The sequence below is a fragment of the Setaria viridis genome, chromosome 9 (assembly GCF_005286985.2).
Source record: "Setaria viridis chromosome 9, Setaria_viridis_v4.0, whole genome shotgun sequence".
In the NCBI taxonomy this organism is placed as follows: domain Eukaryota; kingdom Viridiplantae; phylum Streptophyta; class Magnoliopsida; order Poales; family Poaceae; genus Setaria; species Setaria viridis.
In genome coordinates this window covers 9852104-9866523 of record NC_048271.2, presented here as the reverse complement: position 1 = coordinate 9866523, position 14420 = coordinate 9852104, and the positions used below count along the sequence as shown (strand labels likewise).

At 47.3% G+C, this 14420-nt stretch overlaps 2 protein-coding genes across 2 annotated transcripts; both read right to left on the bottom strand.

Moving 5' to 3' along the window:
• Positions 1-5023: 5023 nt before the first annotated feature.
• On the bottom strand, positions 5024-5881 carry LOC117840948 (uncharacterized). The gene has a single exon (XM_034721495.2). It carries the CDS (start codon positions 5879-5881, stop codon positions 5258-5260), a length of 624 nt encoding a protein of 207 aa, XP_034577386.1. The 3' UTR covers positions 5024-5257.
• Positions 5882-11054: 5173 nt separating this feature from the next.
• Positions 11055-12311, bottom strand: LOC117840974 (putative cyclin-dependent kinase F-2). Its single transcript, XM_034721524.2, has one exon. The coding sequence runs from the start codon at positions 12309-12311 to the stop codon at positions 11238-11240; it is 1074 nt and encodes a 357-aa protein (XP_034577415.1). The 3' UTR covers positions 11055-11237.
• Between the last annotated feature and the right edge of the window lie 2109 nt (positions 12312-14420).

Sequence of the window (14420 nt, the reverse complement as noted above, 5' to 3'; positions counted from 1 at the left end):
ACTTCAACTCAACTGCTCAGAACCAGCCGCAAAGGATGCCAGGATGGGCAATTCGCAATACTGCCAATACAGAGAGAAAATAAAGCCAGGAGGACAAAAGGAGCCCAAATACACTTTTGTTTAGAAGGAAGAAGCCCAAATGCATGTGAGCCCATGAATTTGCTGCGCGGACATCACATTCGGCCCCAAAGGCCCAAGCAGGAAGACTCGATGAATATGGAACGATCTCACTCTGTTCGCCCAACCTGCCTCTGCAACACATCTATATCTATATCTATATACCTATATCTAAGGGCAAGTACATTGCTACACGTCAGCGATCTCATAGGTCGTCTCATGCAGTGCCATGTAGGATTTTTGATGATGTGGAGGAGAGAGAGCGAGGAGAGAGAAAGAGGTCGTTGCTTCGCGAAACAACCACCTCATGAGCTAAATTGTAGGACTACGAGACAACTTAACAACCATTGTACGAGTTATTGTTGCCATGCAACTCATAATATTTTATTTTTCTTATCCACAAATTAAGGAATTATATACCACTACCATACAACTTATAGGACAACCCATTGTACATGTTGCCTATTAAATCGTCTCAAGATTACGTGTCAATGCATGAGACCACCTATTAGACGACACCAATGTACTACCCTAAGAGAGGATATTTTTTTCAACGGTCAACCGTCATGGATATTTTGCAAAAAAAACCCTCAAGTTTTTGGTAATCAACCCTCAATCCAAATGCTGAAGAGAGGGGGGCTCGGTTGGAAAAAGAAGGGGAGGGGTTAAAGGGGGAAAAAGCTTCTCTTTCTTCGAAACAGAGAGGCGAACGAGGGAGATTGGGCGCGGGCGGCCGGCAGCATCGATGGTGCGGCGGCCGACGTCCTGGGCTCGGCCGCGGCCGTGGAGAAGGGGAGGAGGGTGAGGCCGTGAGGCTTGGGCGAGGGGAGCGTGCCGCCGCCACCGGCGAGGCCGGGGCGCCTCGGCGTCCGCTCCGGGGGCCACATCATGCACGCCGCCATCCTCCGTGATGCGGGGTTGGAGGCCACAGCAGCCGCCCCACCCGCTGAAGATCCGCGACGGCGGCGATGGGCTGCCCGCCGCGCGGGGAGCTACCGGAGGGCACAAGGCCGCAGCCGCCGGAGGGGCCCGGAGGAGATCGAGAAGCTTGCCCACCGACGACAGAAGGGACGACACCGGGACCGGAGGAGGAGGGCAGCGGAAGCCACGAGATCGGCTCGCCGGCGGCGGCAATGGTCGCCGCGCACGAGGAGGTCGTGTCGTGGTCGGAGGAGGCGACGCGGCGGGTCTGTGGCGTTGCTGTGCCGCTCCAGGTCCACCTCCACGACGCCTGGGGAAAAAAACTTCTCAGGCGAAGGGGAAAAAGCCTCGCGGTCCCATACCGACGCCACCGACGGCGCCGGCAGCCCCCACGCCATCTCGTCGGCTGCCTTGAGGAATTGCGCCGTGCCCTGCCCATCGAACAAGGTGCTGAGAGGCGACGATGTTCAGCCTTGACTCTGTTGAAGATGTCGTTCAGCACAGGCAGCCTGCCTATGGCGGCGCAGCGGCCCCTTTGAGATCCGCTGTGAGGGCGCCTACGGGAGCTACAATGGGCGGGACAAAGGGTCGCGCGACTCACCCACCGGCGGCAAGTCCCTCTTCCTCCTCTGCTCCGCTTCCAGGGCGCGTCCCTGGCCGTTCCTCTATTGCTAGGTGCGCCTTGCTCTCCCTTTCTTCTCTCTCTCCCCAATTGTTTGCCAGCTCTTGGATAAAAGAAATTGCTCTTTCTTGGTAATCGTTGCTTTTCGTTTGCTCATTAAAATTACTGCTACATGATAATGGATGGATCAATAGATAAATCAATTACTGCAGCAATAGTGTCAATCTCTTATCCCTGCTATTCAGTTATCGTACTGTAGTCTGCTATGCTGTGAATGTTTCCAACCCTTCTGCTTGCTCTGAATATTCCTAACCTTTCTACTATTCGTTGACACAAGCTTTTCCTTTTCCTTATGTACCTGATGTACCAATATTATGTTCCATGATTCCTATGCATAATTTGTTCTATGACCATGTGAATGGATCTAGACAGAATGATGAAGGCATATACAAAATGGAGACTACTATTGCTTTGTTTTCTTCATGGCAGCGGCTTAATGTTGTCCTATGAAACCATATGATCGTCAGTTATTGGATTTGTCATCTACTCACTACTGCTTTCACTTGGTTTGTGTTTTTTTGCAGAGAAACTAGCCATTAAGAAGGATCACTAAAAATAGCAGTAGAAATGCAAATGATATTTCCTAGCACAAGGCAAAATGAATCTAATTATACATGTGCCCTTTCCTTCTTTATCAATCTGATGGACCAGCTCTGGAGAATTAACTACTCTTATCTCTGCATATGGTGTCCTGCGGATAGAAAGGCAGGAGAGGAGATCACCCTGCTCGCAGAGCACGCTGCTGGAGAATGACAAGTTGTCAATCGTCATGTTCATCCTGGAGAAAATGAGTACGTGTTTAGGTTCCTTTGCGGTGACTTGCATTGCTCTCGAATTCTATCCAGTTTTTTCTTCACCTTACTAACACATGTCTCCTTTCTCTTCTCATTGAAGTTTGCGGTGACGCGGTGTATCAGCAAGAGTGTGGAAGTCAGGTGATGGGCTGGTGTCCTATGTTTCTACAACTTCTCTCTTCCCATCATGTGTGTATTTCTTTCCTTTTTTATGCAACTAGCAAAGGAAAGAACAAGAAAAACATGGGAAAAAAAAACTTCACTTCTGTGCCTCACGGTACAAAAACTAATTCCAACCAACCATCAAATTTGGTTGATTTTAATAATGAACAACATATTAAAAGTGAGAGAGCCTTGGCATTAACCAAATTATTATTTGGTTGATTTTTTTAGCCCAGCCTCATTTTATGCGTGCATATTTGGTGGCGTATGCCATGTGTTTTGGGACCCGCAATGATTTTCTTCCTTCCGTGCAATGATTTTCTTCCTTCCGTGCAACGCACGGGCACTTCTACTAGTATCATACTCAAATATCCTGAAATAAAAGACTGTCATAAGTAATGCTGTCTTTATATTTATCGAGGATCTCAGCTTTTGGGATGCTTCTGTTCTTTGCCGAGTTACATTTTTGGATATATCTTTTGTAACTGGTTTGATATAATAATTCTCCCAATATGTGTTCTTGATTTGTTTTGTTTAATGCTTCTTCAACATATGTTCCTACTCCCCCTGTTGATTATGCATCCATATTTTGAGTGTTTATATCTTCAAAAGTTATATATTCTAGTCTTGTCCAAACATTTACTACACATATGAATTTTTTTTCACTTATTTTGACAACATCCAATGTTGGTAAAAATAAATCGATCATATGAAAATGTTTAGAAATGCTATTTAATATCGGTACCATATATCATCTTCTTCTCTTTTATTGTTTATTGATACCAGAAATTGTCTAGTATACATTCTTCAACTTTTTCTAGAATTACGTGATCCTTGGGTTTGAACGCATATGAGTTTTGTGGAAATATTATAGTTTATTTTCAAGCCCGAAGAGTAAAATTTTGATGCCACCAAAGTTATTCATAGATGAACAAGAAAGATTAGGCAACTTTTGATCACATAAAAGAAAAGGATAATAAATTGCTTAACCTATTTTCTCTTTGGTCTTTGGGCCCTAGTCATATTGAAACTTTGGTCTTTTGGGCCTCAAAATCGGCTAAAAATACTTCCACCAAACTCGTACTATTTCAAGCTATAGGACCTCATAATTCTCAATGAAGTTCAGGAATGCATACTGAATAATTTCTGGTACCAATATAACAACAAAAGAGAAGAAAAAGAATATATGCTATCAATATTAAATACCCATGCTAAATATTTTCATATGATTAATAATAGATTTTAACCAAACTCGGATGCTCTCAAAACAATTGAACAAAATCCAATGTATGCAGTATATAATGGAACAAGGTCAGGAATTATATATAACTTTTGAAGAACTAGTTACTCAAAAGATGGATGCAAAATATAGCATGAGGAGTAGAAATGTCATGGAAGGCATATATAAATATTGACAAAGCACGAGAAATATTAAGAGTAAGTTATTATATCGAACCAGCTGCCAAAGAATATATCCAGATATATAAATTTGTGAAGAACAAAACATTGCCAAAAAAGATACCCCGATTATTTATGCATGAGGTGCTCTCCGGGACTCCCTAGGCTCTCTTCCTCTGGTCTTTGGTGTTCCACACTCTCTTCCTAAATCCTAATGCATGATGGTGTCTCCCTTTATAGCAGTGCGAGGAGTACAGCCTTCTTCATAGACCTATCTCATCTTGACACAATGACCAAGGAGAATGAACTCTACTTATCATCTAATGAATCATGCCATTATGTACTCCCCGTTATCGTATACATGCATCTTGATATCTATGTCATCATATACATACACCAATTATTTTTTTAGAGGAGTTACTCTGCACGGGAATTGAACAACCATCTATGTCGAACCCGAGGCAGCAACTCAAATACGCCTATCAAAAGAGAAAAATTTAGTTTTGCAAATAGGTCTATCAAAAAAAAAAAGAACGGAGGGAGTATTTTATACTGATCGCTATCGTTGATGCATGGCTTATCGACTCCAGCTATTGATTTTGATTGAAGCTTTTGGATTGCTTGTAGACTCAAGTTTTTGGACTGCTTTTGCATCGGACTCAGCCTTTTGGTCTTTAGATGGCACAAGTTCCGGAGTGCGGTCACAGGCCTTCATTGTGCGGCATTCTTCGACAATGATCCTATCATCTTTCCATGAATTGTACTCTTGTGTGTCTCTGGTAGCACAACCGGTCGTCGAAGTTAGTGAAAAGCTCGAGCAATTTTTTGCAAGTCCAAAGACTATGCCTGCCATTGCAAAACACACCGTACACACGCATGAGCTTCTCCTTGCGGTTCTTCTCAAGCATTTTCTCAATCGCATTGTTCAATATATACACACTTAATTACACGCAGCGGCATCGTAGAAGGGAATTATTTTCCCTTCCAAAAACCAAACAAAAATGGAAAACGAAGAACGTAGCGTGTCGAACAGACAATCAACCAAGTTTCCTTACTTTTTCCTCGATCTTCTCTTCTTCCCGCGGAAAACGGAGGAAACCCGATCGAGAACGCGCAAGCAGGAGCCGGCGCCTACCACACGCATCGCCGGAGCTGGTCGCTCGCGGGCTGCAGCCTGCTCCGATCACCTGTCCTCTTCGCCGAGGTTCGACGGGCTCCTCCAGAAGCCGGCGCCGTAGAACCTCGCCCACACCTCCTTCTCCAGCTCCCCCGTCTCCTCCAAGGCGTGCGTCACGGGCAGCGCCACCGCCTCGGCGGCGCTGGCGTCCACCTCGACGATGCCGCCGTCGTCCACGAGGAGCTCGTAAATCTCCGTGGCCTGCCCCGCGGACGAGGAGCGCCGGCGGCCCCTGCGCACGCGGGCGGCCCTGCGGCACAGCGCCGCGGGCGCGCGCACCGTGGCGAGAACGACGACCTCCACCATGACGCAGGGGAAACAGCAGCACACGGCGGCGCACCCCGCCGCGGTGCCGCCGGCCACCTCGCTGCAGCTGCGGTGCTCCCGGATGTTGAGGTCGCTGTCGCAGCGCTGGGGCGGGCGGCGCAGCTGGCGGCGCGGCGGGAACGCCGCGGACCGCCGCAGCTGCTGCTGCGCCGCGTCCTGCGGCTCCCGGACCTGCACCGGCACCCGCGGCCGGTGGCGCGGGGCTTCCTGGGCCCTCGCCGCCGCCACGGCAAGGGAGGTCGCCGGGGACGACGCCTCGGCGCGGCGGTGGTGGTGGGGCCTGGTGGAGCGGACGGCCGCCATGGCGAGCTAGCTGGGGCCCAACCCGCGCGGCGCCCGCCCAAGATGGATGGGAGGCCGCAGGAGGAATCCGTGGGCGGAGGAGAGCGCGAGGCTTAAATTGGCTGCGGGGGCCCGGCGGTGTCCGCGCCGGGGAAACCGGCAGGCCGCTCCCCATTTTTGGCCGGCGATTAATGAGTAGAAACGCCAAGGCACCGAGCCGCAGCATGGCAGATGATGATCGGGCAGACGGGCATGCAGCAGCCATGCACGCGTGTTTTGCTGTTAATCGGAGCCAAGAATGTAGCATGCACATAAGTCACAGCAGCTTCCTGGCTACACCTGCACGGCTGCACCCATGTCGCCCACGGCGGCACCTGGAGCCCTGGACTGGAGGCGATCATGGCGGCAGCAGCCCATCTGCTTACGAGTTGCGAAGGTGACGGAGCCACCGTCACCGGCCGCCGCCGCCCAACATGGCAAAGACTTGTTGCTGCCCGTGATGTCCACCGTCGGGAGAAGAAAGAAGAACTTTATTCAAAAATTGCAGACACACCAAGGGGCATTGCATAGACAAGAAGGTAAAGAAAGAGCCTTCCAACAGCACTTCTCTAAGCTCCTTGGAGATATGCAACCAAGGACTGCTACCTTGAATGGGGAGGTTATCAACATGCCCTCTCATGATCTGCAGGACATGGAAACAGAATTTTGTGAAGAGGAGGTGAGGAAAGTGGTAATGGCTTCATTGGGAAAATCTATAGAAAGTGTTGGGAAATTATAAAGGAAGATTTGATGGCTGCTATCAACTTCTTCTATACATTACATGGGCAACATTTCCAACTACTTAATTAAGCCTATATAGCCCTGATCTCAAAAACAGCTGAAGCTTCCAAAATCTCAGAGTTCAGGCCAATTAGTTTGACAAGCAGTGTGGCAAAGATTATCTCTAAAGTTCTAGCTACAAGGCTGTCACATTACTTACCAAATCTGCTGTCCAGAAACCAAAGTGCATTTAACAAGAAAATAAGCATGCATGGCAATTTCTTATACACTCAGAATCTCATAAGGGAACTGCATAGAAGGAAACAATCAGCAATCTTTCTCAAGCTCGACATTGCCAAGACCTTTGATACTGTACGTTGGGACTATCTAATTGAAGTTTTGGAACAAATGGATTTTGGAGCCAGATGGAGGAATTGGGTATCCATTCTACTTTCCACCGCCACATCCTCAATAATGGTTAATGGAGTAAGAACACAATCTTTTAAACACAGAACAGGACTCATGCAGGGGGACCCTTGTCCCCTATGCTTTTCATTCTGGAATTGGAACCATTGCAAAGGTTAATCAGAATAGCAGAAGAAAATCCATGGATGAAACCACTAAACAACAGGGCAGCTAAAATTAGATTGAGCCTTTATGCTGATGACGCTGTATTGTTTCTGCACCCAATAAGAGAAGACATTGACACCATAAGATACATTTTTGACTGTTTTGGTATAGCAACTGGATTAAATATTAACTTGGCTAAAAGTGCAGCATACCCAATTCAATGCCAAGGCCTCAATTTGGAAGATGTTTTGCAGAACATACCCTGTCCTCTGAAATCATTTCCATGCACCTATCTCGGCCTGCCTTGGAAGCTTACAAGAATGCAAATTTAGCCACTATTGGATAAAATTGCAAATAAGCTGCCTGCTTGGAAGGGGAAACTCATTGACAGGCTAGGAAGAGTGACCCTTGTAAGGACAGTCCTATCCTCAATCCCCATTTACTTTCTAACTGCATTTGCACTCAGGAAATGGGTAATTAAGAAAATAGACAAGCTGAGAAGGAATTTCCTATGGAAAGGCACTGATCAGGCAAATGGGGGTCACTGTCTCATTGCTTGGAAGAAAGTGATGCTACCCAAAAATCTGGGAGGATTGGGCATTCACAACCTGGAAAGGTTCAGCAGAGTATTGAGGTTGAGATGGTTGTGGTATGAGTGGACAGATGAAGAAAGACCTTGGGTGGGAACTCAACCACCTTGTGATGAGGTTGACAAACAACTTTTCAGATCTTCTACAGTAGTCACTGTCGGCAATGGAAACAAAGCAAAATTCTAGCACAGTTCATGGCTAAATGGAAAAGCTCCCATAGACATTGCACCCAACTTATTCAAATTAGCCTAGAGAAAAAATAGGAAGGTCAATGAGAAACTAAACAACCAAAATTGGACTAGGGGGCTCTAGAGGATGAATACAATCGAACAAATGGCAGAATTTGTGGACCTTTTGACCCTGTGCAAGATTACCAACTAAATGATTAAGAGGACTGCATTCGAGTTGGAAATGGACATCAAATGGAGATTACATAGCAAAATCTGCATATAAAGCACAGTTCATTGGTACACATCCACCTTTTACGGGGAATGACATATGATGAGCACACACTGAAGGAAAGAAAAAATTCTTTACGTGGCTGCTAATGCACTAGAAAATACTCACAGCTGACAAGCTTCTAGCAAGGAATTGGCCTTGCTCTACAATTTGCCTCCTTATGTGATCAAGAGGCCGAAACAGCAAATCACATCTGCCTGCAATGCTGTTATGCTAAAGAGGTTTGGTACCTGGTGGTCAATTGGGCTGCACCAGTATTCAGTATACCTGATGCCACTGTGATAGAATTTCAGAAATGGTGGGAACAAAATCTAAATCCATTCCCAACCAAGGTGAGAAGATCAATAGCAGCGATAGCAATGCACGTGGTTTGGAATATTTGGAAGGAGAGAAACAGAAGAATTTTCAACAACAAAGCGCTGCAGCCAATCCAAGTGTTCAAGATGATCAGAGAAGAAGTGATGACAAGGGCAAGGGCCTGTGGGACGCCCGGTTACGAGATGACCTCCTTCTATCTTAATTTCCATATTTAAGTTTTTTAGCCTTGAGTGTCTGAGTTTTTCTGTTATATGTAATAGTTCCTAAACTTCTATTATATGTAATAGTCCCTAAACTTCTATTCTTCTAAAATGCACGGCAGTGCTCCTGCCAAAGTTTTTTAAAAAAATCATTCACGGGATTGATGCGTGACGCAGACGAGCCGACCGCTGGCGTCTCCAGGCCAGTTATCGCACCAGCGCTGTTCAGTTGCCAGATGGCCAGGCTCCTAGCCTCCTAGGTACCTACGAGGAAGGGGTGGAGGCTAGGGACGGCCTGACTTCGGCGCCACTCCGGCGCGCCGTGGCAGGGCAGGACCCCAACGGTGGACAGTATTTCCAATACCGTCCTCCCCTGGATGCCCACAAGCCGTTCGATCCGACTTGTGCGGTCCAGATCGGGAGCATCTCGCGAGCGTCTTCCCCGCCAGGCGCGCGTGGGCGCGGCGCCTGGCAGCGACTTGCTCCCTTCGACGGAGACGGTGGCAGCGGTGGGCGCAGGCGCGAACGGACGTGTTCGTGGAATTGCCGCACCCGCTCGGGCTTCTGGCGAGGCTTGTCCCGGTGCCGCGCGCAGTGGACACGCCGCCAGGATCGGAGGCGACCAGGGCGGCAGGACCACCAGCGGGGGTTTGAAAATTTGGATGTGCCGGCTGCGAGCAATCGTTGTGCCATCGCGCCAAATCCATGGTGCGCCGGCGGCATGTTCCGGCCGCGCACCGATCGCCCCGCTCGATTTGGGAAGCCACGTCTCATTGCCTTTGGACGCAAGAGCTTGAGTGGCTTCTGCTACTGTGCAGTTTGGACTGACCAGACAGACAGTGTTCCCTTAACCTTCTTGGTATTTTTTTCCCGTCAGAAGATAACGCGGTTAGACGCCACACCACATGATGTCAATGCAAATCGTTGTCCAAGCACCAGTGGCGATTCAGGAGACACGCCATTTGATACTGAGATCTTCTGGAACACGTGCATCGAAGAAGACAATTCAGCAACTCCATGCCATGCATCTGAAAATCGCAGTAGTGCTAAGTTCAGTAATCGTATACTTGATTTTCACCAAGCACCGATGCTCATTTCTGCTAAGCCAATTTCAGAAAGAATGGTTAAATTCAGCAACTTCAGGCATTTGAACATCACAGGACGCCAGAAATCTACAGAGCACAATTTGAATTCAAAGTCTTCGTCTGTACGATTTCTGTCATCTTGATTCTTGAGTGATCTAGTAATCGTGTCTGCGTTTTGACCCAAGCATCGAATTTTCAGGTGTCTGGAGCCAATCTTCATATGGCCAGTGCAATAGTCTTTGCTTGACAGCAGACACCACCAATGAATCTAGTAGTACTAGATGGCTAGATGCACAAGAGATCAGCATGTACATGTTGCTTCAATTCGGCTCTGCTAAAATTTTTTTCTTAAATGGATTCAGTAATGCGGTTTACATCACAACATTCGCATAATTACAAAAGCAGTTGCATGACCTGTTCAAAAGAATAGACAGATCTGTACATCCATACAGCAAACAAATTAAGAATGCTAAGTACTCGACAGCTCATTCAGGCAAGCAATCGGACACAATGAACACCTTCTGAATACTGCTACCAAATTTCTAGCACAATGCTTTGAGTCAGTACAATTCCGCACAATATGATCTTGGCACCTAACAAAACCGGACACAAGTCACCTAGTAAAAGGAACAATTCGGATATCCAAGAACAAAGAAGTATTAGTAACTGATAGATTACAGTTTGAACTCACCAGAAAAGTGTTACATCCATCTTCTTTCTATATTTTTTATCAAAAGACAAAAGCAAATGCTCTAAATTGAAGCAGTCAGACACCACGTTGCCTGCAAAAATGCATATCACTGTCAAAGTTTCAGCAGCTCTTCATGACTCATGAGGCAAGTCAACTTGATACTGAAATCTTCTGACACACATGCGCACGTTTAAAAAAATCCAACAAATTCATGCATCTGTTTTCAAATCACTGTCAAAGTTTCAGAAGCTCTTCATGAGGCAAATCATTTTGATATTGAAATCTTCTGAAAAACACGCTCGCATCTAAAAGAATATCCAACAACTTCATGCATCTGTAATTTGCAGGAGAGCCAGAATCTGTAGAACACAAATGCATATATCTTGTATAAGTCAGTAAAGTTGTTATTTTGACCCAGTATTGATCACTGTCCGTGTGCGCTAAGCTAATTTATGAAATAATTGCCAGATTGAAGAGAGACCCCACAAGATTTTCAGCAAAATGTCGATGTTCAAGTTCTAGCAGCAATTCATGAAAAGGAGTCGTTTAATATTTAATACTGACCTCTTCCGAAACACAAGCAACTGAAATTCAGCAACTTCGTGTGTTTGAACATCACAGAAGGGCCGGAAATATGTACAGCATAATTTGAAGAACAAAGTAAATTTACACATGCGTACAACGACCAAAAGAAATCTAAGTCAGTCACACAGCATGTATCCTCCGTCTCTTGGGCTGCAAGGGCATCGGCGATGGCAACTCTTCTTTCTTTGGCAGCTCCAGCACGTCGATCTTGTCGAACCATGGGTGTTTGAGCGCCGCGGCTGCCGTGAGCCTCTTCTCTGGGTTGCACGTGAGGAGGCCGCTGAGGACCTCGAATCCTTCCTTGGACAGCTTTGATTCAGGGAACAGCTTACGCAGGTTGTTTTCCCGCTGCATGTCCAGCTCCGGCATCACCACGGTGGCGAACGCCGTGGATGAGAACCACGGCCATGTGCCGTCGTCAGGGGTGCCCAGCACGTCGAAGATGGCGCAGAGCTGTCCTTCACCGTAGAAGCCCTGGAACAGAGGCCTCCCGTTGTTGATGAGCTCCGCCATGACGCAGCCGAGGGACCAGATGTCGACGCGCTCGTCGTAGTCGGGCTTCTCCAGCAGCATCTCCGGCGCCATGTACCACAGCGTGCCGGCCTGCGTGTACGGCGGCCGCTCGTCGGTGGACATGGCGAGACCAAAGTCGCAGAGCTTGACGATGCGGTGATCGTCGCCGACGAGGATGTTGGCCGGCTTGATGTCGCGGTGCATGATGTGGCCGTCGTGCATCTTCTTGGTGCCCGTGAGGAGCTGCCACATGGCGGCGCGCACCGTGGACTCGGGCAGCGGCGGGCTCCCGCGGCCGCGCTGGCGGAGGAGGTCGTGGAGGCTAGGGCCCACGCACTCCATGACGAGGCTGAGGTCGAAGGCATCCGGGCGGCGGACGACGCCGTGGAAGCCGACGACGAAGGGGTTGGCGCCGCCGCCGCTCGCCTCCTCGAGGAAGCGCGCCTCGCGCAGCAGCGCGGCGTGCCCGCCCTGGGCTTTGCCGACGCGCTTGATGGCGATGATCCGGCCCGTGGCGCGGTGACGCGCCTTGATGACAGCGCCGAAGGCCCCTTCCCCGAGGCGGCTGATGTCCTCGTACTGCTCCGCGCTGCCGACGGCGATGCGCCTCCTCTTGAGGCCGGCCGGCCCCGCGGCGTCGTGGTTGCGGACGGCGGCGGCGGGCTCGACGCAGGCAGCCATCGCGAGGGGAAGAAGGCGAGGCGGCGGATGGATTGCTCGTCCTAGGCTGTGGAGAGGCGACGTGAAGCAGGTCGATTGGGGCGAGGCAAGTCGAGATTTACGATAGGAGTGAATCCGACTGGAGCGGGTCGGGCCGGACGTTCGAGCCTAATTAGGAAAGCTCTGGCTTGTTGATGGCGTGCTAGTAACGCATCTAGTCAATTTCGTCATGGCGCGTGGCCCCGAAGAGCAAGTTTTCCGGCTGGTCTTGCTTGTCAAGGACTGCATATCTGAACCTGCTATTGCTCTGCCTTCGGTGTTCATTTCTTCAGAATGTTCAGTTTCGTCAGGTAATAGAGCAAGCCCACAGCGTACCGCTTCACCGAGTCTGGCATCCGACGGCTATCTCCAGTCTTAGCGCCTAAATACACTTGCTGTGTATTAACTGGACATAAACAGTGATTAATTAGTGATAATGTAATAAATGCAGCTAAGTTTATTTATGTACTCATCAAAGGGAAGAACTCTAACCCCTAGTAGTAGAGTAGTAGTAGCTGCAGACCATCATCGTCATGGTGATCCTTTGTATCCTGGACTTGATATAGTTCGTCAGTAAACCCAGCTACTGCCACTCCCTATTTGTTCTTTTTTGCCTTGGGATTTTCCCATTATCTCTTGTTCCTCACAGCCATGTAGTACGGCAAAATTACAGCACAAATGATGACTTTTCGGTAAATCTCTGCAAGAGTAACAGAGCATACTGACTTCTCAGTTTTGTATGAAGTATGGAAAGTACTGATTCATTTTTCATATCCCTATGGACCTGCTATGCTATTCCTACACTCCAAGAGGGATGTAAAGTTCTCCTAAAGCTGGAACAAGGAAGAGACAGGTAAAAAGATGTTCCTAATGTTAATGTTAGCACAGGCAACTATTTCTGCAGGGTTGGAAGTGTTTGCTATCAAATTCAGTATGCGGTGGAATATAAAAGCAAAAGGATTTCGTTTTAATTTTCTGCAATTTGGTGCTGAAAGACCGTTGGCTAAAAGAGTTGAATTCCAATTATAACTGCTGAAAATAATAATTGAACTTCAGTTCGTAAAGATTACCTGAAAGATGACCCCTGTGTACTACTATGACCTCAATCGTCGTAATCCGGAAATTTTTCACTAACCCTGTGTCCGACTGGAGTTGACAGAAAAACATCGTCGCAACCGCCGGATGAGATCCGCGGATGTTCGAGCCTAATTAGGAAAGCTCTGGCTGATGCCGTGCTGGTAACGCATCCAGTCAATTGCGCCATGGCGCGTGGCCACGAAGAGCAAGTTTTCCGGCTGGTCTTGCCTTCCGAACGTAAATCGGAGCATCGGAGTCGGAGGTATTAATATGTTCGTGCTCGCTGAGAACGAATCGTATTACATGTTCCATGCACAAGCTATTGTCAGGAACTGCATATCTGAACCTGCTATTGCTCTGCCTTCATTTGAGTGTTCATTTCTTCAGAATGTCAGTTTCGTCAGTTAAGGGAGAAAAGATTACTGCATATCTGACTGAAACGTTGAATTCGAAGTATAACTGCTGAAAACAATAACTGAACTTCAATTTGTAAAGATAACATGAAAGATGATCTGGGTATTGCTATGAGTTCTTTCTTCATAATTTTGAATTTTGTAATACACGGATAACTTGATGATGAAGCCAGAATAATCACCCACAATATTACATGATAAATCACTAAACTTGACTAATATGTATGTGAAAATAACATATAATATAATGATATGAACATGACTTCTGATAAGGAGCCTAATAAGGACGTCATCTCTCTTGGTGCTTGTGGTCTGCGAAATGATGAGTCCCGACTCGTTTGCTAGAGAAATTTATGATGTAAATGCTAGAGCACACTAAATTAGACTCAGTATATATCTCTTGATACATACCTGATTAAAAAGAATGAAAATAGGACAAAATACCAACAACTGAACAATTTTTTTAATCAGCATGTAACAAATTTATTTCCTAAGTGAATAAACCCTCAGATGCAAACACAACCTTCAATAGAATAAAAGCAGGCCAACATACCAACAACTAAACAAATTTTTCTATAGTCAGTCAGATAACATATTTATT